Source organism: Lonchura striata, chromosome 2 (assembly GCF_050655825.1).
Source record: "Lonchura striata isolate lonStrDom1 chromosome 2, ASM5065582v1, whole genome shotgun sequence".
NCBI lineage: Eukaryota > Metazoa > Chordata > Aves > Passeriformes > Estrildidae > Lonchura > Lonchura striata.
This window is the reverse complement of record NC_140704.1, coordinates 88,446,143-88,467,583: the sequence shown is the minus strand read 5'-3', so window position 1 is coordinate 88,467,583 and position 21,441 is coordinate 88,446,143. Positions and strand designations below refer to the sequence as shown.

At 36.0% G+C, this 21,441-nt stretch overlaps 1 protein-coding gene across 19 annotated transcripts in view; it reads left to right on the top strand.

Annotated features, from left to right (window-relative positions):
- The window catches only part of COBL (cordon-bleu WH2 repeat protein), a 156,401-nt gene that overhangs the window by 84,841 nt on the left and 50,119 nt on the right, over positions 1 to 21,441 (top strand). For all 19 annotated transcript variants that reach the window (XM_085571749.1, XM_085571744.1, XM_021546896.3 and 16 more), the window contains one exon: positions 19,640 to 19,778. In XM_085571749.1, the coding sequence (XP_085427875.1) occupies positions 19,640 to 19,778 (139 nt within the window). The remainder of the gene's footprint in view (positions 1 to 19,639; positions 19,779 to 21,441) is intronic.

Sequence of the window (21,441 nt, the reverse complement as noted above, 5' to 3'; positions counted from 1 at the left end):
ATTTTGACTCCTAAATTTATACAAGTATGGTAATCACAGACTACATTATTCTGCCATTCTCTCTGGCTTATCTCCCTGCTGTATGGCATTGAGATTCTAAATTGTGATGTGATGTACAATAACATTGCAAATCTAAACTATGCTTAAACATACTAACATTTCTATTTTCAGCATTGTTGCAAATAGGTTAAAATGCTGGTTTTCTGAAGCCATTTGTAGACAAGTCTGTATTTTATTTTTTGCAAGTAGCATACAGTACAGTATCAACTTTGAATTCTCTTAGTCTGAAAGAAAATTATGGTGAAGAAGGGAAGCAGATGAAGGTTGTGTCAGGATTTTCCATAACAAAGTTCATTTTGGGCAATAGAAATGTCCTTTGTAGCTGAAAAAGTCAGTGAAGACCACATTACAGGTGCTAGAATATATTTGGCTGCATTTGTTAATGAAAGGATATTTTTCTGGAAATAACGGCATAGGTCAAAAAGTTAGAAATTTATGTTGAGTTTTGAAAGCTCGCTGAAAGTTGCTCAAAGGCTGCCATGTACTTTTAACAGGAATGGAATAGAATTGAAATAAAGCACAAGTTCCATGAAGCAATCAAAAACTGAGGGAAGAAATTAATTATTTAGTATTATGGGGCAAAGTAGCAACTGAGGTATTGTTTATAAGAAAACCCAAATAGTTCCATCTTATCTACGTGCAGACAAGCCAGTTTACTGTGAAAATAGAGTAAAAAATCTCAGGGTGTAAGTTTATTTCTTTAGTTTATGGGAAAGAATTAGCACTGATCTTTTTTTTCAAGGAAGGACGTCAATTCCTTATTAATGGACTTCCTTCCATAAAAAGATAAGATGTTTGTTTAGAAAACTTTATTTATGTGCAACTGTTACTAACAGGAAGATCCTGCAAAAGGGGAACATGTTTATTTCCAGTGAAGCTAGCACACTAATAGAATATGAAAAGGTGGTATTCTGAATGTTGAGATGGTTTTTTCTTTATCTGTCTGGTTCCATAAAATTGTGTAGGAAATAAAGTACTGTAGGTGTTATGAACACCTGTAATTTTCCAACTCAAAAAGCCTGTTATTTTTAACCCATTGTTATGTTCCAGGTATAAATGATTCTTTAGGGTTACATATATATACCATCTCCCTGCCTAGTGGTCCCAAACAGAAATTTCCATGTGTATGAAGACTGGGGTGTTTTAGTTTATGATGCACATTTAGATTTTCTCTACTCATTTTTCTGCATAGGTGACTTACTGCAACATAATTTTACTGTCTTACAGCTTTTGTTCCTGTAGGGCTTAGGATAATTTATCTCCTTGTGGATAAGGCCCCTGCAGTAACTTCATTTACTTTTTAGTGCAACAACATTAGTTTTCCATATCTATTTAAAGTTAGTGTTCCCTAACACTACAGTTAGTGTAACTGTTTTAAATCTACCCTAGAAAATACTCATGTCTGTTCAGAGTGTGCTGAACATGAAGTAAATAGTTTGCAAAGGAATGCAGAGTCAAAGAAAGGAGTCTACAGATTTCTTCCTTGGAGAGTTCACCCCTGTTTTTCTTTAACATCTTCCAAATGATTCTATTTAGAATAATGGGAAGTCACATGAAAAAATAATCTTCAAAAGGCTAGGATACATAATTCCAGGACAAAATCAGGAGGCTTGATGCTTATGAAGCAAGGAGGTCATCTTTTTTGTTAAGTTGCAACACAGGGCCCACACAATCCAAAGAGTAGAGCAGAACAATGTAGGGGTGAGTTAAAAGTGAACATTCTGTGAAGTCTCTGTTGTCTGTCATAGCACTCCAGAAGATGTGCTAGCAGAATTTCTGCCCCACCCCCCCAAAAAAAAGCATGCGCCGTATTGAAAAAATATAAAAGAAAACCTTATATGAGTATGAGTATGACATTGAAAACAGAGTACACAGAGAAAAACCACACATGAAATCTGACAGAATTACAGGCATCTCCTTAGAGGCTTTTTCAGTGATCTCTCCCTAAAAGAAATGCATAAAAGAAGTGTGTTTTTCTTGGAAAAAATACCCTTTTGGAAGAACTTGAAAGAACTGTGAAATTGAGTTATTTGAATCTCTAGGAAGTCAAGAGTATTGTGCACTGGAAAATTAGTTTATAGGAATAATTACACTTTTTGGTTTTTAACATGAATGGGAAAATACAGAGACTGGAGTGAGGGATCTGATAAAGTTGGCCTTGGGCTTTTCTTCAAGAGCTTGCTCTATAAAATGCAATGGTTTATTCAGAAGAAGTTTTGGAAACAGCATAGAGTTAGATGAGGACTCTTCAGTGCCTTCATGAGTATAAAAGCTCTTGTATCAACTTCAAATGTCAGAAATCCAACTTGTAGTCTGTGAGCTGTATGTTATTTCAGGTGCTACCGTTTTCAGAACAGAAGAACTGTAAATGTAACAGGAGGCATCAGGGGTTTTTTTTACTAGCCAGTCAAAGTCCTGTACTAATAGAACAATATACCAGATACAGTATTCTAGCATTTGTGTCACAGACTTTAATTTTAGTTGTTATATGGCAAGGCAGTGAGTTTAAATAAAAAAATGTATTGATGTTTTTAGTGCAGGTGAAGAACTGTACTCACAATTTTAGAAGGTTGTATTATAAACCAACAAAACTTTCATATTTATTTATGTGTTTGTGTCCTCTCCTGTATGTTGTTATAGACAAACTAATGTGTATAGCATACTGTGGGGTTTTGCCCTACTTTTTACATTCCTCTCTTCTTCATTTAGATCTCAAAGTTGAGTTGCTGAGGATGGTTGTGGACTCTGAATTATTGGTCAAGACCAATTTTAGAGCAGAATGCTTACACCCAGTGTTTTATCAAGGCTGATATTTTCTCATCAATTATAAGTTACTCATTGAAGAGTCTTACCTGAGCAAAATGACAAGAGAGCCAAAAGAGGCTTACTCTAATCATTTCTGGCAGTTTTCCTTCCCATTGCCCATAGTTAAAATAAACCAATTCTATGCCTAAATGAGAAGTTTGGCTTTAAGAGAATTACTTTAATGTGAAAAAATGTAAACGAGATTTTCATATCTTTCCTGGAGAAAATAAGATACAATAAAAAAATTGCCAAATGTCTTACTTACTTACGTAGAGATATTTTCAGTAATTGCTATGTTTTTGCCATCTTCACTGATGATCTCTTATACTGACTACCATGTAGGGTCCTCCCCTCCCCTTCCCAAATTCAGTCCCTGAATTTTTAGTTCTTAAATTCCCATTTTGTATGTATGTATGCTACAGGTATGGACTTGGAAGCTGCTTGGTACTGTGACTCATGATCTTCCTTAGAATTAAGATATATTTTAAAATGGTTGCCAAGATTTTTAGAAATGATTAGTTCAGCTGTCCATAATTAGGAAGCTGATTTGTAGCTTGATGTTTTCTGAACTTTTAAGATGTCAGAAGCTACGTCTGGTTGCTCAGCAACTCAGTATCTGGCCACTGTGATTTTAATATCATATTATTTTCCAACGTACCACCTTCTGTCACCAAAGGAATTTAAATTGAGGTTGCTAATATAAAAATCTGAGCAAAGCAGGAATTTCTTCCACTAATGTCTCCCCGGCACAGCAGGGTTTTTTGCACAGTCATCTTTCATGCATTTTTGCATAAAGTGATAACCACTCATCTACCTTACTTCTGTATAATCTAATGCCATGGATTTGTGGTTAGCTGGCTGCAAGGATAATCTTGATTGATATTAAATCACACTGTTACTGTTATTCTCCTCAGATTTTCCACATGACATATTTCCCTGAGGCTGCAAATTAAACCTTAAAGCCATGAACACAAACATCCTGTAGAGCAGTGTAGAGTAAATTCTTGCCATATACATCTGTGTCAGTATGGATGCCACCAGTAGAGCTCTCTGTCTGTGTGCCCTGTGAGTCTTGGATCTGCTTTCTCCCTGGATATTTCTAATAAATCTGATACTTCAAATAATAATACTTCTGCAGTTTACTTTCCCTCTGAGAAACAGACAAGTATTTAGGAAGAACCTGTGTTTGTGTGGATGGTAGCTTCTTCACAAATTTTCTTGGACTATTTGGATTTAACATTTTTTTAAGAGAAGCATGATACCAGAAGTCACTGCAGATGTGGGAAGCTGAGGGACAAAAGAGTCACAACTGAAAGAGAATACCTACCACAGCTTCCTACAGATCTGAGATTTATTGTAGCCAGCTGTGTAAAACCCACTTAATTAACATCACATATAAAAACACAGTACTCATACCAGCTTCTTTTCATCTACTTCTTCTTTTGTGCATCTGCTGTAATTTATTATTGTCTAAATTTCACTCTGGTCAGAGTCCTGTGTCCCAAGAGGAAAAGTTTCAAATTAGTTTAGATTTACCTGGTTAGTAGATCCTACTTTTTATAGAAAGTATTGCAGTCATACTTGGAGGGGTTTGTTTTTAGTACTGCAGCAGGATATGTTTATGCTATAGGTATTTTCTTCCCTTCTACCTTGTACTTTATTTCACTTCTTCTATATAAGGTGCAAGATAATGAACAGTTTGTGGGGGATATGTGACAGATGTATTCTGTTTTAATAAGAAGCCCAGAATCCAGCAAAAGGGTGGATGGCTTCAGATTACTTATCTCCCTTTCATAGGTTACACCTAAACCAGAAATGTCTACTAGAAGTCAACAAGATATGAATGCATGCTTTTTTTATCATCTTTTAGAGAGGAAGGGAGGTTTCTCTTGATTCAAAGGTCTTCTGGGTGAGGTCTTCTCAACCTTTTTCTTATGACACATTTCCTTTCTCCCTTAAGTGTTCTGTGAATGTATTTTTGTTTTACTTTGTGGTTTTTTTTTTCCTGTGGAGCATCCAGAAGTCTCCTTTGAATAACAGATACATTTTTTCACATTCTGAGGAAGGATGCAATGAATCAGATTTTGCTGTAGGAAAAAGCTGCTTTTCAAAATGTGTCTTCTTTTTCTACAATCTACTGTATCTTATAGGTCACTTCTCAGGGTTTCATAAGTTCCCTGAGAACACAAAAACAGGATTTATTCAGAAGGAGGAAGAACACTTGACTGACTTTTAAATTTGTTTAAAATGTTGATTTAAAGTTAATTAATGACTGAGTTTATATGCCTTGTCAATTGTTCTGATTTAAATTTTATTTTTGTGCACACAGGCCTGAACTGTGAATACTGCATGTTATTTTTAGAAGTGTCTTTGCCTTTGTTCATTAACTGAGGATGTCAAGAGTGTTAGCTGTGATCTTCTCCAGTCTTTGTGGCAGACTTGTTAGAATGCTCAGGCAGTACGTGATATCTCTCAACAGCATTTTCTGATGAGGGCAGGGATACTGAATCTTTAATAAAGATGCTCGTTCTCTGGAACAGTTTTCAAATGCCCAAGTTATGTAACCTTAAAGAAGCTAGTTTTTTGTATTTGAGTTTGGATATTGGGTGCTGGAGTGCACTTTTTACTGCTGTATGATGCCAAATTAAGAGGCTGAGGACTTCTTAGATAATTGCCATGGGGAAATATTTTGATAAGGTCAAAGAGTAGCTGTGTGTCTCTCTGTTGATACAGATAAACAAATAATTATTGATAAACCAATTAAGAATGGAGATAATATTTGTTTCATTTATTTCTGTGTTTCACATCAAATTCATGTGGCAATTGCTTATTTTGGATATACAAGGCTGTAAATACTGCAGGGTAGTTACAAAAATTTTCTATTATGCTTTTAGTATCTCTTTTTTTGTGTTTTTCTTCCAGTGTTTCTGCCTGCAGTTTTAGTTAGAATCTAATATTTTTCATTTATGCATTCCTATAGGTGTTGAGAGTTTATGGGCTTCATGGGGTCTTTTTCCTCTGCTCATAGAACCGTATAGAAATAATTTATTTTGTCTTATGCTTTGCTAGAGTCTTTGGCCTGTTAGTCTTGGATAGTAAACAGTTAAACATGACCATCAAGCTTGTCCAATAAGAGATAAAGAGTGCACTTCAGTTCTTTGTCTAAGGAGCATGTTGTAGTCCTTTGTCTGAGCAGCAGGTGTGTGAAGTATTCTCAAGAAAATGCACCAGAGACTGTACTGCTATCTGAAATAGGAAAGATTGTGTAAAATAACTGTGTCAGTAGTAAGTCTCTTTCTACTATGACAAGCAAAAAAATAGAGAAAAAAAATTGCTAAGTGCTGCCAATGCCACATTCTGGCATGAAGAAATTCAGAGAAAATAGGTGAAAGATAAAGTTGATGTTTGGAAAGTGTGAGAGAAATAATAATAAAAAAACAAGCCTCCTTAGGTGACTTATGTACTGGCAAAATTACTGGAAATATATGGAAATATATTAGAGAATTTAGCCAGTTGGCATTTTTGTAAAGATAGCAAATAGGTAAATGTAGCTTTAATAAGAGAAGCCCTACTTTACAAATCCCTTACAGTACTCTTGATGCATTCAGCAAGCAGATGGGTGTGATTTGGTTGATGCAGTCTGTCTGAGTTTCCACAAAGCTTCCAAGTTCCCTCATCAAGAATTTTGTAAGGAAACCAAGTCCCAATTCCATAATAAGGTCATTTTACTCTTAAATAACAGACACAAAAGAAAAGAGAGATTGCAGGTTAGGACTAAATGATCTGCTCATCTAGTGATGAAATGTTGCAGAAGCCTTGGAGTATTTGACCATCCATGTTGATCATATTAAGAAATTATATTAAGAAACAGTGAGAAAATTTGTTGCTCCTACTTGAGTTATCTAGATAGCAAGGACTAAGACTGAGTATGAAAAGCAACAGTTAGAAGACCTTATGAGACTGAGTGCTGGGAGCACTTGCAGATGAAAGTAGTTAAATTCAGTGCAGGGAAAGGTGAAGTGGTATACATGAGAAAAAAACACTCTTAATTTTTCCTAAGACCTTGTAAGATACTGATCTCTCTGCTGGCAGTAATTGATTAGGAAAATCATAGGATCAGAAGGCATTTTTATTTGAAAAAAATAATCTCCAAGCTCAGTAGCAATCAAAAAAGCAAATCCAATTCAGAGCATTTTAGGAGAGGAAAAGTGGGTAAAAAGATAGTTTTATTCACCACTGTATTGTGAGCTTTTTTATGCCATCTTGAATACTACAACAGTGTTCTCCTTGCTTCAGAAGGTTATTACAGAGTAGGATGACTCATGGAAGAACATCAAAGGTGATCAAAGGTGTGGAGTAGTTTAGTACAGGGTCAATGGTGCAACTTAAGTAAACAGTGATTCTTCATCTTGAAAAAGTCACTGAAGACTATGGACAAGGATTTGACTTTTCAGCCAGCCATTACAAGAGCATTTGGAGCTAATAGGAAACAGGCAAACTCCCCAAGTCAAAGCACATGGGTCTTCACTGACTTGGTCCACCAAGGTTGTTATGGACACTAAAAGTTTACATAGGCTTAAGAGGAGACTGAACAAATGCTGCAAAGATGACAAAGCCATTATGAATTTTGAAAGATAAATCACATCAGAAAGTCCCTAAAATGTAGCTGATTGGTAGCCACAAAAGTATTTGGGAGAAGGTAGTATTGAACATATTTTTCCTCTTCTTTTGCTATCTTGTAGGTACCTGCCACAGTCCAAAGAATCCTGAGCAGAACCCTTGATCTAACACACACAGATATTTTTGGAGAATACTGAAGAGAGTCATACCCAAATAATTGTCTCATATAATCTGATACCACTCCAGAAAAGTCACTGGCAGCATTCACAATGACTTCACTAGGTCTTCTTATCAGTGGTAATTTGATGACCAGAAAAACATGTTTCTTATTAAAAACAGAAACAGCTGCCTCTGATTGCTATTCCCAGTCATCAGTCTCTTTATTTGGTGCTTCTAAGTGCAAAACTGCATTTGCAGAATGAGGCTGGAAGTTTTGCCAGTAAATCATAGGGCCAATAAGAATTTTGCAACACTAAAGCAACTTGCCTGCTATGCATTTTATGACTTGGTAGTGTGACTGCAGAATCAAAGAGCCCCCCAGGACTCTGAGGATCATATTTGCAGGCCCCTTGGGCTGTGCCTCAAAATACTGAGATGCACTTATACAGTTCATATTTCAGGTGGCTGGCTGGGAGCTGTATGGGTGATGTCCAGTGGACTCTACAGGACACATGCTTTTCACTAACAAAATAAAAAGCAACATGAAAGATGTGATCCCTTTGAATTTCAATTCAGTATCTGATCCAGGTACATTGCAGATATATTCTCTAGGTTGCAGGTCCTCTGCGAAAGGAACTGTTGAGATGCTTCTGTCTTGTGCAGTGACAGGGCTATTGTTTAACTTAGAAAATGATGATATTTCTACCTTTCAGGAGATAGAAAGTCAATCTCTTTGGGTGTTCCCTCCGTCTACCCACTTTTGGCAATATATTTTTAAGAGCGTATAAGGATGGAGCTTTTCTTAATGACTTTCACTTAATGGCCTTGTCAAAAAAGTCATGTATAAACTGTTGCCCTTCACAGATATAAAATTTTGTGATGACACACGTTAAATTTTATAGAAACAATAGTCTGTAAGCAATCGTAAATCTGAAAGGTTTTATGTATTTCATATTTCCAATGGAGCTGAACCTGGCTAGTGGTATCCTATTGCAGAGACCATTATCAAGGTGTACAGAACCAATTAGTAGAAACAAGAGTGAGTAGTAAGAAAACCTGTGGTCTTTTAAATGCCCTATACTATGGTAAATGACTAAGAAATTAAAACTCAACAATTAATTTCCAATTTGAAGGTATTTTGTTCATTTTTAAAAGAGCTTTAAACATGACATTCAGTTATCTGAATGATAAATAGCCAGACTTGTTCATGTCTTAAAAAACAATAATCAGATAGCAAACATGAAGCCAGCACATCAGATAATGTTTGCTGTGCAGTTTGGATGCTTAATTTAGCTAACAGCTGCACTTTGGTTTGGATAAATGATGCAGGCCAAAATTAAAAGAAAAGAGTAAAGTGCAGTGATGGCTGAAGGCTTATCTTGCTGTCATGTAAAGCATGAAATTTAGGAAGGCTAAAAAAAGTTGCTAGAGAAAGGGAGCAATTTGTACTTCTTTTTATGATAAAAACAGCTCCAAAAAATAATTCTGGTGTATGTGCACTTAAAGACGTTAATTCATTTAAATTAGTTATTAAAAACTACAGTTTAAATGATACATGCAGTGTAGTGACTACTTTCTCAACATGTCCAAAGAGTATCAGTTAAGGGTATGTTGCATTTTAATAATGTATTACAGAATTTTCTGCTAAAGAAATTCTGTTATTTCAGTCCAACTTACTACTCATCCTCTTTATTGGTCCTAATGCTCAACTTCGTGTTGCTGCACATTTATTTATTAACAGCATGTGTCTCATTAAAAAAAGAGGGGCAGAAAGTATTTCAATAACTTCAGGAAACTTTTTTAGGCAGCCAACTTATTTTCCACCAGCTTTTTTGTCCCTTCTTTTCTTTCAACTCTTTTTTCCTGTAATTTTAAATAGAGTAAGCTGTCACAGTGTGATGAATTATTTAAAAGAAGTCTTAAGTTTTCTCAGTCAATAAGCGATTAACTACAACTGGTTATATTTTTTCCTGAAGCTTGGCCAGTAAGAACTAGGCACTAGTTCAGAATTTCAGTAGAGGTTTTTGTGTTAGCAAGAAGGTACAGCCTCTCAGAAGTGCAGTTGGAGATAAGACTCATTTTGCAATATCCCTTTGGGAAAATCTTTACTCTCATAATGTTCACAGTCAATTAACAGGTTTTGCACCAGAAGAATTTTAAATTTTGAGGTCTGCTTTAAATTATGGCTTTTTACATTGTAACAGGAATCCACTATGTGGTTTTTTTTCAGTTTCAGAAATAGGTTTTTTGCAACTTTGTCCAGGAAATAGAATCAGTATCAGTTCATTGGTAATTTAAATTGCTTACCTGCTTTAGCTGAAGGCTGGACTTTGTGGAGTGCTGAGTGCTTCACAATTTGACTTGGATAGGCTGTTATTTTAGAGGGTTTGGAGAATGTAATTATAAAATTTTGTAAGATTCCTCCATGGTCTACTTTCCTGTTGTTTTTTGAAAAGTACTACAGTCCTGCACTCTAACCTGTGTAGCTATAACCTCTGAATTGACACCAAAGTTGGAGTTACCTGGTGATGTTTAATATATATGCAGGAACACAAGCAAGGTAAGCTTACAGTGACTTTACATTAGAATTTAATGTTCATAACATAATAATAATGCAAAAATGCAAGATTTGTTTGGCAAGAGGACTCCCATGTTTTTTTCAAGAAAACATATGTCTTGATAATTGAATCTTTGAATTATGTGCAATAAGAATTCTTGGAATAGTCTTTTTTCCAGCATCAATAGCATTCTTGATCTTTTACAATAATCCAGTTGCTTCTGGCTGTGAGTTCATGGTTCAGTTGCCAACTGTTTCTGAACAGACTATACTACCTGCCTTGGGAATGATACCACAACTTACCATCTGGTGAGATCATGATAGCATCACTTGACCTCCACATGTGGTCTCTGTCAAGCACTTCATTGAAAACTGGCAAGGCATTAGGGCTGGAACATGCTGTTCTATGCAGCCCTGAATTTTGGCAGGGTTGCAACGCTCAGTAAGTAAACTTCATCTGGCTTGCAAGTCTCAGACAAATAGAACAGGCTGATGTCATCATAAGCTTTAGCTCTCATTAAAGAAGAAAGTATGTGTCAAGTAATTATGAGGCTTTGTTGGGCACGGTATTTAGGGGAAGTTAATAGACAAAGATCATTTTGAGCAGCAAGACTTCTGAAGAGCTGGCATTCAATGAGTGATGAAAAATGACCCTAACACTGTGCTTAATTTAGAAACTGGGTTTGCATAACTTTTCAGACTTTGCTTCTAACTTCACCTTACATAGATCTTAAATTAAAAACATAAAACAATATAGAATAGAAAAATTAACCAAGTAAATGTGTCAATCAGGTTTAATTCTATAGCTTAATAGCATAGTCATGGTTTAGCTATTTAAGAAAATAAGGAAAAACATCACAGGTATAATTTAAAAAAAAATGTTCTCTGCTACTTCAAGCTATTTTTCACAAAATCATGGAATTCATAGGGATGGAAGGGACATCTGGAGATCATCCAGTCCAACCTCCCTGCTAAGGCGGAGTGCCCTAGAGCAGGTTACACAGGAACACATCCAGAGGGGTTCTGTCCCAGACAGAGAGACTCCTCAACCTCCTTGGCCTGTTTCAGAGCTGTGCCACTCTCAGGGTAAAGAAGTTCTTCCTCATGTTGAGGTGCAATTTTGTGTGCTTCAGTTTATGGCCATTGCTCCTCATCCTGTCACAGGGCACCACTGAAAAGAGTCTGGCACCATCCTCTTTAAAGTTGCCATAGGTCACTTAGAGAAATAGGCACCTCATTTTTTTTTGCAGCATGCCTCTCTTAATGAGAATATAATTTCTCACCTCCTGAGACCCAGTAGGCAACCCCTGCGTCCTGCTCAGCTCTATGTTGCTGACACTTCCAGGTGTGACTAACTAACAAGCAGTGTGCCATGATGGGTTCCTCAAACAAGTCTTCATAGCAGAATCTATTTGTAATTTTGGATAATAAAATTTGACAATTGTGGGCAGCAGCTTGATGTAGACCCATGTTATGCTACAGTCCTAGTAAAGTATCTAATTGATACTGTGATACCCTTCTCCCCTCTTCATGCTTTTAGGTTGTGGAAATTCAGGGGCTTTTGGCTGATGTTTGTAGGTGCTGGAAAGAACTTGACTGAGTGGGAATTTGAATGGGGCACTCGGAAGGCATGGCACAAACAAGGTGATTGTTAAGGGTCCCTTGTAACCCAAACCATTCTATGGACCTATCGAATTGGAAAGGAATCAGAAACTATTGCTTGACTTACTGCCTAAACCATATTTCCCAGGCATTCTATGTGCCTGTGGAAGGAGAAGGCTGATAGAAGGAGGTAGAACACTGGAAATAATCAGATATGTTTTTCTCTAAATTGAGAAGACTGCTAAGGTGATTGCCTAGGACTTAGTGCTAAGCACTAGAAATTTAACTTGGCTATCTCTACAGAAGAAAATTTAAAGTCTAGGGAAGTATGTCACTTATTGGAAGTAGAAAGGAGAGTGTTCTTCTTGCTCCTTGTCATATGCTTGTGTGAATTCCCTTCCATGTTCTAGCCCTAACAGATTTTAGGCTACAACACTTCCTATTGGCAAAAAATTGGAAAAAGATGCAAAATAACTTTTGCAAATCTTCATGGTATCTCCGAGATTTTTGAGGACAGACAAGCAGGTCATCTGGTCATCCAGTCTATAATCCAGGATGCAAGACTGAGAAAAGATAATGTGTAAAATTCTTAGTCTAATGTATTTCCAAAAGGCAGTCACTTAAGAAGATGACATTGATCATATCAAATTCATTGACGAAGTTCTCAAAAGAACTATGAACTGCTCTCCTACTATGCATCTTACACTGTTCTTAATGTTCGGTTGTTTTGTTAATTATATAGTTCTAACTAAAAAGATGTGCACAAGTATGAGATTAAAATCTGGTGGTTGATTTTGCCTTTTTTTAAAAAACTTCTGCAGAGGACAAGTGAATATTGGTAGGAAATCAGTTTGTGGTGGCTTTAAAATGTGATTTTTAAGTGTTTGAGGTGTTCTTGTTGGTTTTTTTCCCTTCTAAATGAAGACATAAATGAGGAGAATTACATTGTATTCTGAGAAACAGAGGAAGTTCAATTCTTTGCCAAAGCAAACATCCGCAGACTTGTGTAGTCTACATGTTTCAATGCATGTGAAAATATTTGGTGTTGTACAGTGATTTCCTTGAGTGGAAATAATACTGCAGCTAGAAATGAGATTTTGCAAAGAAGGAAATCACAGCTATCTTAGTAATTTAACATCTCAGATTTGTTTATGGATAGTTTCCTGTCTGACACATTCAACTGAACATGTTAAAGGATTTAAAGATTAGAATGGCATTAATTTTTAACTGTCCTTGACGGTGACATTTCACAAAGGGTGTGTTCTATAAAAACAGATGGAAAAATGAGCTTGCCCCTTCACCTTGTACTGGCTTTCTTGTGTTAACTGATTTAGCTTTCTGTCACCAATCAGCCAAGGACATACTTGCCTTTTGTCTTCTTTGTTTTGTTAATAAAATAGCACAAGAACATAGAAATTTCTATAAAATCCAGTAGTAGTAAGCTTTTATCTGTTATTAAGACTGAGGTGTTTTTGCAGTCAGAACTTGATTTTTAATAATCAATATGAAATTTTGTTACAAAATTCTGTTTAACACCAAAGTTATATGATAAAAAATAATCTGAAATTAAGCATTATAGACAAAATTATGCAAAATACTGTGATATGTGATTAAATTATTAATGGTAGGGTTATTTTCAGAAGGCAGATGCGGTTTGCACTCTATTTCTAAGACAGGTTTCCCACAGTGCCTGAGCACTTCCATCAGCAAAGCAGCTCGGAAGCTGAGGCAGGGAGTACCACTGCTGGTACAGGAGTACAGCTGGGATATGGCCATCAGGTGAGAGAGACACCTTTAGAGCACGGTTTCAAAGTCAGGAGGAAGCCCCCTAATAGAAAGTGGTGTTGTCAGGACTAAAACATGTTTATCCTATTCCTGGAGTTGCTTGCTATTCTTGTGGACTTAAACTCAAGTTGGCAGTAGCTTGGGAGTCTCCATCTACATCTGTTACCCAGGAGAGTGATGTGTCCAGAGTTACACAAGCTGTTGGTCCAAATATCTGTCCTGCTATCCTGGCTTACTTACTCATATGACTTACTTAAAGCTAAGCCTATTTTTATTCATTTTATTGCCAGGCTTTGAGATCCAACACATCAACATGAATGGAAGTAAAATGCAGAAAAACTATTTGCTAATTTCTAAAGTTCCTATGCATTTTACCAAAATTACAAATTTTCCAAATTATACCCTCTTTAAAAGAGTTAAAGTGTGCTACATTTTTTATTATCTCTGAGTCTGTTGTATTGGTAATATGTTGTTGTACTGCATGGTATCCTAGTAAGTATTTTAAATAACCCACGCAAATGCATTCTGCACAGTAAGGACACGCTTCTGGGAGACATCAGGGTGCTGTCTTTGAATGCAGTTTCTAATATACTTGTATTTTAGTGCACTTGTGTAGTTTTGCATTAAACATTCATCTTTTAACCAAATGAAACAGGATACTACCCAATAAGGAAAGAAGGTAGAGGAGTTCAGTGCTGAATAGACAATTTTAGTCAATGTAGCTTAAAGTGGTCAGCCTCATTAGCTCAGTTGCCCAGTTTTGAGAGCTCACTTTATTTTCCTTTGTCAGTGTATGCCAGTGAAAAGACTAATGATGTATGACCTGTCCAAGGAATATTAGGTACATGAGTAAATGTTGTATAAGACACATTAATATTCAGTTGGGACTTCTTGTGGTTTCTAGTGCTAGGCAGGTTGAAACATCTGTTGCTGTGTGAAAATGCAGAATCAGCTGGGCAGGATAGCTTTTATATCATCAAGTTTAGTGGAGAGATTAATGTCTCCATTCTGCAGCTGAAAGATTTATTTGTCTGATTTTCCTAGAACAACTCTTGCTGGATCAAAATATTTTCTTCTTAACTGCTGTAAGTTATGTCATAGTAATATGTCTTTAAATCTAAACCCATAAATCTTACATACCAATCTACCACTTATCTTTCATAGCATATTATAAAGGATTAGTGCATTTATATCAAGAGTTTAAAGAAAATTAATTAACGTGTCTTTTTTTCTTTTAGAATTCTTGTAAAATGCCCCTTAATTATTTGAAGATTTAATTTTTTTTTTTTTTTTGCAGGGGGAAGAGGTTTGAGGTGATCATACACACATAGTGTGGCATGATAATGTTGTTTGTTCAGTTACAGGTTAGCTCTGGGGTTTTTGTTCTGTTTGGGTTGCATTTAAACATTTTTGAGATTCAATAGGCACTCTGATCCAACATGATGTCATCACCAGCAGGTGTATCAGAATCTGGATCACTTAAATCAGACTGTGTGTCTGATCAGTGTGGGATGATGGAACCACTTTGTAATGAGGGTGTGCTGGTGATTGAATCTGTGTCCTTTTTCCAATTCTTTTTCTTCTAAAAATAATTTCTGCAGTCATTTGGTGTTTCCACGAATAACATAATTTGTATACAAATTAGTGAATTCCTCTGTAAGACAATAAAAGGTCCTGATGTTGTAGCATTGCATAAAAGGGAGGAAGAAGCAAGAGAGTATAAGGACTTTCTTCACACCATTTATATCATATGCTACACAATTTTTTATTTGCATATGCTCAACAATAATCTGACATCCCTTAAAAGTAATCCTTATTCCAGACATGATTCTATTGCTGATACATCTGTATCATCTGTAGCTATATTATTTGACCAAGAAGAAAATTGCTTTAAGGAGAATTTTGTTAAATATTGAGACTGGAAAATTCTTAGGTTTTCAAGATTTTTCCCTTTCTATGGCAAAATGATAGGAGTGATAGTAAAAGGAAAAAATCTGTTGCCATAGGAAAAATGTTTCTTGCAATGTTTATAAAAATACTGGAAAGATTGGTTTGGATTTTGAAACACAAACTATGCAAATTAATGGCACAGTTTCTGGCTTACAGAAGGAAACTCAGTTTTAGGAGCTGTAAACCTTCAGTGAATTTGGGCCTAATTGGGTCTGTGGATTAAAGAACGTTGGCATTGACCACAACTTTGTACTTTTATAAATAAATATTTCTGTTAGAAAATTTAAAAGGGAAGGGCTGACAAATATAAAACCAGTATCTGGCCTGTAAATAGAGAACAAGCATGGCAAAGGAGTGGAGCTCATACTGGAATTCTGTCTGAGAACCTCCTTGTTTTTGAATGCTTGATGAATTTTCAGTAGTGGTAACTTTTGTTTCATTGGGGCCTCCTTTAATATTGTTCATTACTTCATATTCATTGCAACCTGACCCAAAGACAATGCTGGACTTTTACACATAAAGAAACTTATCTTAGTTTACACATGTACTCTTACAGTGTCCACAGATTGTTTGCAAGTAGGGTGACTGTGAAATACTACTGATGGAAAATTTCAAGCATTGATCTTGTAGGATTCTTTTCTACACAATTTTGACAAGTAACCTCCCCATGATGTTGTTGTTATGCTCTAAATATATTCTCAAATATTATCTAGAGCCCCCAAATTTTGTTACGTTGAGCTTTCACAGTAGGGAAACACATTCAGCAAACTGCCCAGATATTTTGTTTGCAATATTGGAAGTATTTTTCAAAGAGCATGTGAGCCATGAATATGATGGTTTTGCTTTAATTATTGTGTGTATTATCAGTAGGGGAAAAGAAATGGCACTATTTTTCAGATTTGGGTCATATTGACCTCTTTTATTCTAGCTCACTTCATGGTATTAATTATAGTCAGAACTTAATGAACATAATTTCCTATTATGTATTAGTTGTAATAAGCTGATGTAATAATTTTTTGTTCATAAATATAGGTGAAGCACAAGTGCTAAGACTAGGAAATACTCTGTTAGAGAGGGGCGCCTGTAACAAAGTTTCAATGGGAAATTAATCCAAATAATGTTGTTAAGGCTTGATTTCTTTATAAAAGAAGCAGCCAGCCATAACAAATTATTTTCGAGTTCTATTTGGTTTGTATATACAATTGAAAGAAAGAAATAGAATGTTCTTTGTGTTTTTTCCATTTATATTTAGCCTCATAGGTTTACCCATGTTGGAATTAAAGATACTTTTAACAATTTTTATGACCTGTTCTTGAACTAGATACTTCTTATGTACTTTGTAGCATGACTGGCTTTAAACGTGCTTTTCATCTTCTTTATGGTGTTTGTGAAGAATACTGCACTTAGCTGACAGTATAATAAAAGCATTTTTGTGTGTGTATTTCACCAAATTTTCATTATTATGGTCATGCATTAGCTATTTCCTAGCCTATTATTTTACTGCAGCAGCAAGATCACCCATACATCTATCTAATGTTCCTCAGAAGATTTGACTAAGATTTGACTGAAAAGGATAATCTGACTTCTAACAAGGATCCTTTCTTCATATAGGGATGCAGTTACATGTCTTTGTGGGATTTGAATATACTAAGCTAACATCCTTCACTCATCTGGTACTCGGAGATGGGTGATTATTGATCTCTAACATTTTAAGTGGGAAGACACATTTTCTTACTTTGTGCCTTGATTGTCAAGATTTCCTAGCTTTATCATTTAAATCACCAGTCCAACCAGCTTTTGTCCTAAAATAAAATCACTTTTCCTTTTGGAGACGGAGAAGTGAAGATGGAAGCTGCAAAATGCCATTAAACAGCTGCAAAAGTCAAGCTTGTACTTGTGAAGTGTTGTGAAAGTTCAGATGGTGCCTGTCTCCCAGATGATTTGAGTTCTCCATAGCAACTGAATTTTGCAGTCTTTGTAGTAATCAAAATTACCACTTGAATAATTTTCTTTCTTTTTTTCTTTGTTTCTGTAAGATAGTATCCTGAAGAATCAAGATACAGTATTAAGTGCCTGAATGTTGTTAGTTATTTAAAATGCAGGGTGGAAGAATGTTTTGTTTTTTTCAAATTGTATATGTGCCAGTTTCTTCAGTGGAGAAGAATGCAGCATTAGGTGGCTGTCCTTGGTGTAATTTCCCTCGAAACCAAAGCCTGATGAGCCTCTTTCACTAAATGGAGTTTCTCAGTATTGGGCACTCTGTTTCAGCTTCAGTTAGTTGTAGTTAGTTCCTATCACTATAGGCAGTTTCCCTGTCAGTGGAATGTCCCATCTTAATATGGAGAAACACTATAAGTTTGGGCAAAAGTTTTTCAGTGGAGCTCTAAAACTGTGCTGTATCTGTTTCAAGAATTTGGTGTGATGCTCTTTTCTGGGCATAAGTCCAACGCTTTTTAAATTCTATTAAATTTGGTGACCAAAATTTAGGTCCACAAAATTGCTAGTTATTTCTAACATTATTGCCCATTTACAATGCCTAAGTTTGTCCAGATTTGCTTCACTGGCTTTAGTCCTGAACTGTATCTAGTGGAAATTTAATATTAAATGCTGACATATTCCATGATAGTAGGAACTAGGACCAGGACACCTTTCTTTCCCACCCTTGTTTGGAGTGAAGCTGCAACTCATCTTGGTTGCTGCACTCTATGTCCAATGTAGTTATTACCAAGTTTCTCCCATGCAGGATACAGGTTCCCCAAGGGGTAGAAATTGTCCAGTTGTCATGTGGCATGGAGGCTAAAGTGTAATCATCAAAGGTGGGAACAAAAGGGTTCATTTTGTAAAATATAAGATCCTCCAGAGTGCTTTTAGAAAGGAAGGCTAAGTGATTGAGACTCTTCATATACTAATTTTTTAGGATAAAGTAAAATTCATTTATTCTCAGATATTTTTACTCAACGTAAGAAAGGAAACCTGTAAATGAGTGTCTTTCCTCTGAAATCTGGTGGTAGATTTAAGCAATATGAAGCTACTATTTGTTTAATGAAATCTCCCTTAACAATTGTATTTTAAGGGTTCATTAATCCTCTGGATTAAAGGAAATATTGTGAATATGATTGTTATTTTTATTTTTTATTAGCTAGGCCTTTGAAATAGTAGAAAACCACTCACAGTTCTGTATATTAGGCAAAGAAGTATTGGGATAGACAGAGCAGTTAAATCAAAGAACTGAAGACTCCTTTGGAGGAGTACCAGAAGCATGTTATATGTGGGCAGCCACCATTACTTTCTGCCTCAGCAAAGCCTGGTACTGACTAGTGTTGTCAGTACCTTTCAAATATAAAAATTCCACAGACTTACCTACATTATTCTATTATTATTATTTTTCCAGAAAAAGGAAGTAGAGCTAAGCTCCAACAAACTACAGAAAATATTGTGCAACCAAGTGAAACCAAATTCATTTGTAATAACATATTTCATATTTTTAAAAGAAGCATAGACAGTAATGAAGTCTTGGCATAGCAACCAGCATGTTGCAATTATTGGAAGCCAAGATGTTACAGACCTTCAAAAGCAGGTCTGTGAAGTCCAGTAGACATGAATAGAGTACAGTGTGATCCCATATGCAAGCAAACAGGCAATTCTGATTCTTGTCTCCGAAGTCCTTAGACAAGAACTTGAGAGGAAAATAAAAGAAATGAGAGTTTATTCACTATACATGCCAATTAACCATAATTTAATGTTTGAAGAAACCAATGGGAAAAGAAGATCATGTTATGGCTCAAGCTTAACAACATACATAGTGTCATACTCTGCTTTGCTGAGTGTTGGGCTCTCCAGTTCACTTTTTCCAAAACCATCAAATGCCTACCAGACTGGTATTTCTGCTGTGACACTCATCAGCAGTTCTTGTCTCTTTCCTTTTCTGAGTGCAATATTACTGTAATTCTTTAATCTCTGGTTGTCACTATAAATGTTCATTATAAAAATGCTGTGCTGAGAAATTAGGTTATATGGCAAACTTTTTTTTTTTTTGTTATTGAAAATTTACAACACCAACAAAATATATCCTTTACTGTGCTTATTTTTCAACTTTGTTAGATATCGCAAGGAGCATCCCTGAATGATTTAAGGAAAAAGAAGAGGCGTGCCCCTCTTCCACCAGCTGCATCTGCTCCACCCACTCCTGCCATGCCAAACAGGACAGAAGACAGGGAAGACAAGAGGAAGAGCACAATGGGTGAGAGGCGTTCTTTTCTCCTGAATAGCCCTATTCATGTGCTTTCAATACTCACTGTTTGAAGTTGCCTTAATTCTGTTATGCTGTGAGTTTGGAAACTTTTGTAACTTGGGGAAAAACTACATTTCTCTGCAGAATGAAAGTCTGGAAATAAGTGTTTGTATATTAGCTTTTTTTTTTTTTTTAATGGCACTATTCAGAGTACCACAGGGTAGTAAAATGTAGATAATACTCATCAGATGATTTGAATATTCAGCACAAATTTTATATTCAAAAACACTAGCCCTGAGCCTATTCTGCGCCTTGAAGGTCATATTGGTTTGCTAGTAAATGGAAATACAGAAATAGTAAATGGAAATGCTAATAAATGGAGATAGGTGAGGCAATACTGAATGCATCTGAAGCCATGAAGTTCTGCTAGGACCAAAGTACAGTCAACTCGGTTCAGTGTTTCCTGAAGGCATTTGATTTTCATATAGTCCTCCAACAGTTTGACATCAACTGCCTATATAAAGTTAGGGGTTTTTTAATTTCATCCTCACTTTTATTATAAATCACTATCTGACAATTCTTTAGCTAATCAGTGGAAGAAAAGAACTGATGCTCTCAAAGGAATGCTATATGTATCTAGACTCAACAAAAGAAACTGTAGCTTCAGCTGCATGTGGCACCACATTTACTCACAGAGGAAAACTGAAAAACATCTTCCTAGACCTCTGTTCTTATCTGCCTGGTAGCATGTTCAGATTGGTGAGAGCTTTCCTTGAGTGAAGACACCAGGATAATGCTTCTAGCATGCAAAGTGTTTTTATGATGGGTCAAGTTATGAGATAATGACCCTGTATATTGGAACTCATTTTTCAGTACATTAAGAGAATCATTCTTCAAGTGCTGTAATGCACTCAGTGCACTTCAGTTCATGCCTTTGACCTCATGTTTCATAAAATGCCTAAGACATACAGATATGACATTCTGTCATACTTAATTGCTTACATTACAAATGCCTTGCAGTTTAGTAAGAAACCTCTTGGCTTTGTTCCAGCATTTATTTTCAGTAAATGCTTCACATTCAGTGCCTCAGCATTTATGTAGCAGCAGGAATCCATTATCATGTGACATATTCAACTCCATTGACATCTCTTATTTAAACTCTCTGAGGGCAGTGTTATTGGTGGGCCAAATAACACAGGAGTTTTCAGCAAATTGGTTTATTTTTAATCACTACAGAGGTCACACTCTGCTGCTTCTCATGCTTTGTCCTGCTGGCCACTTTTTGATGACATTTGTTGCTTTAACTTTTTATAAGTGTACTTTTTCTTTTGTATTGGTGCTGAAATGTTACAGATGAGATATAGCAGAGCAGAGCTACTTCTAGTCTGTTCAGTACTGTGTACATAAGTGCTTGTTGGAGTGCTCTGCTCATGTAGGATTCTGTAGTATCATTTGCTTTAATGGAGCCTTATTATTTTACACTGACAAAGAACTCGTCCCACAGTAGCCCTGTCTTCAGTGTGTTTTGTTTCCTGCTACATTCTTGAATGAATGTGTTCATTAACAAGAAAAAATGTTACAGCCGGAGAGGGTTGGTAAAACAGCCTCTCTTCAGGGCCCTTACAAGAAAACAATGAGAAAGCACAGATGGCTCTAAAAGCATGAGAGAAAA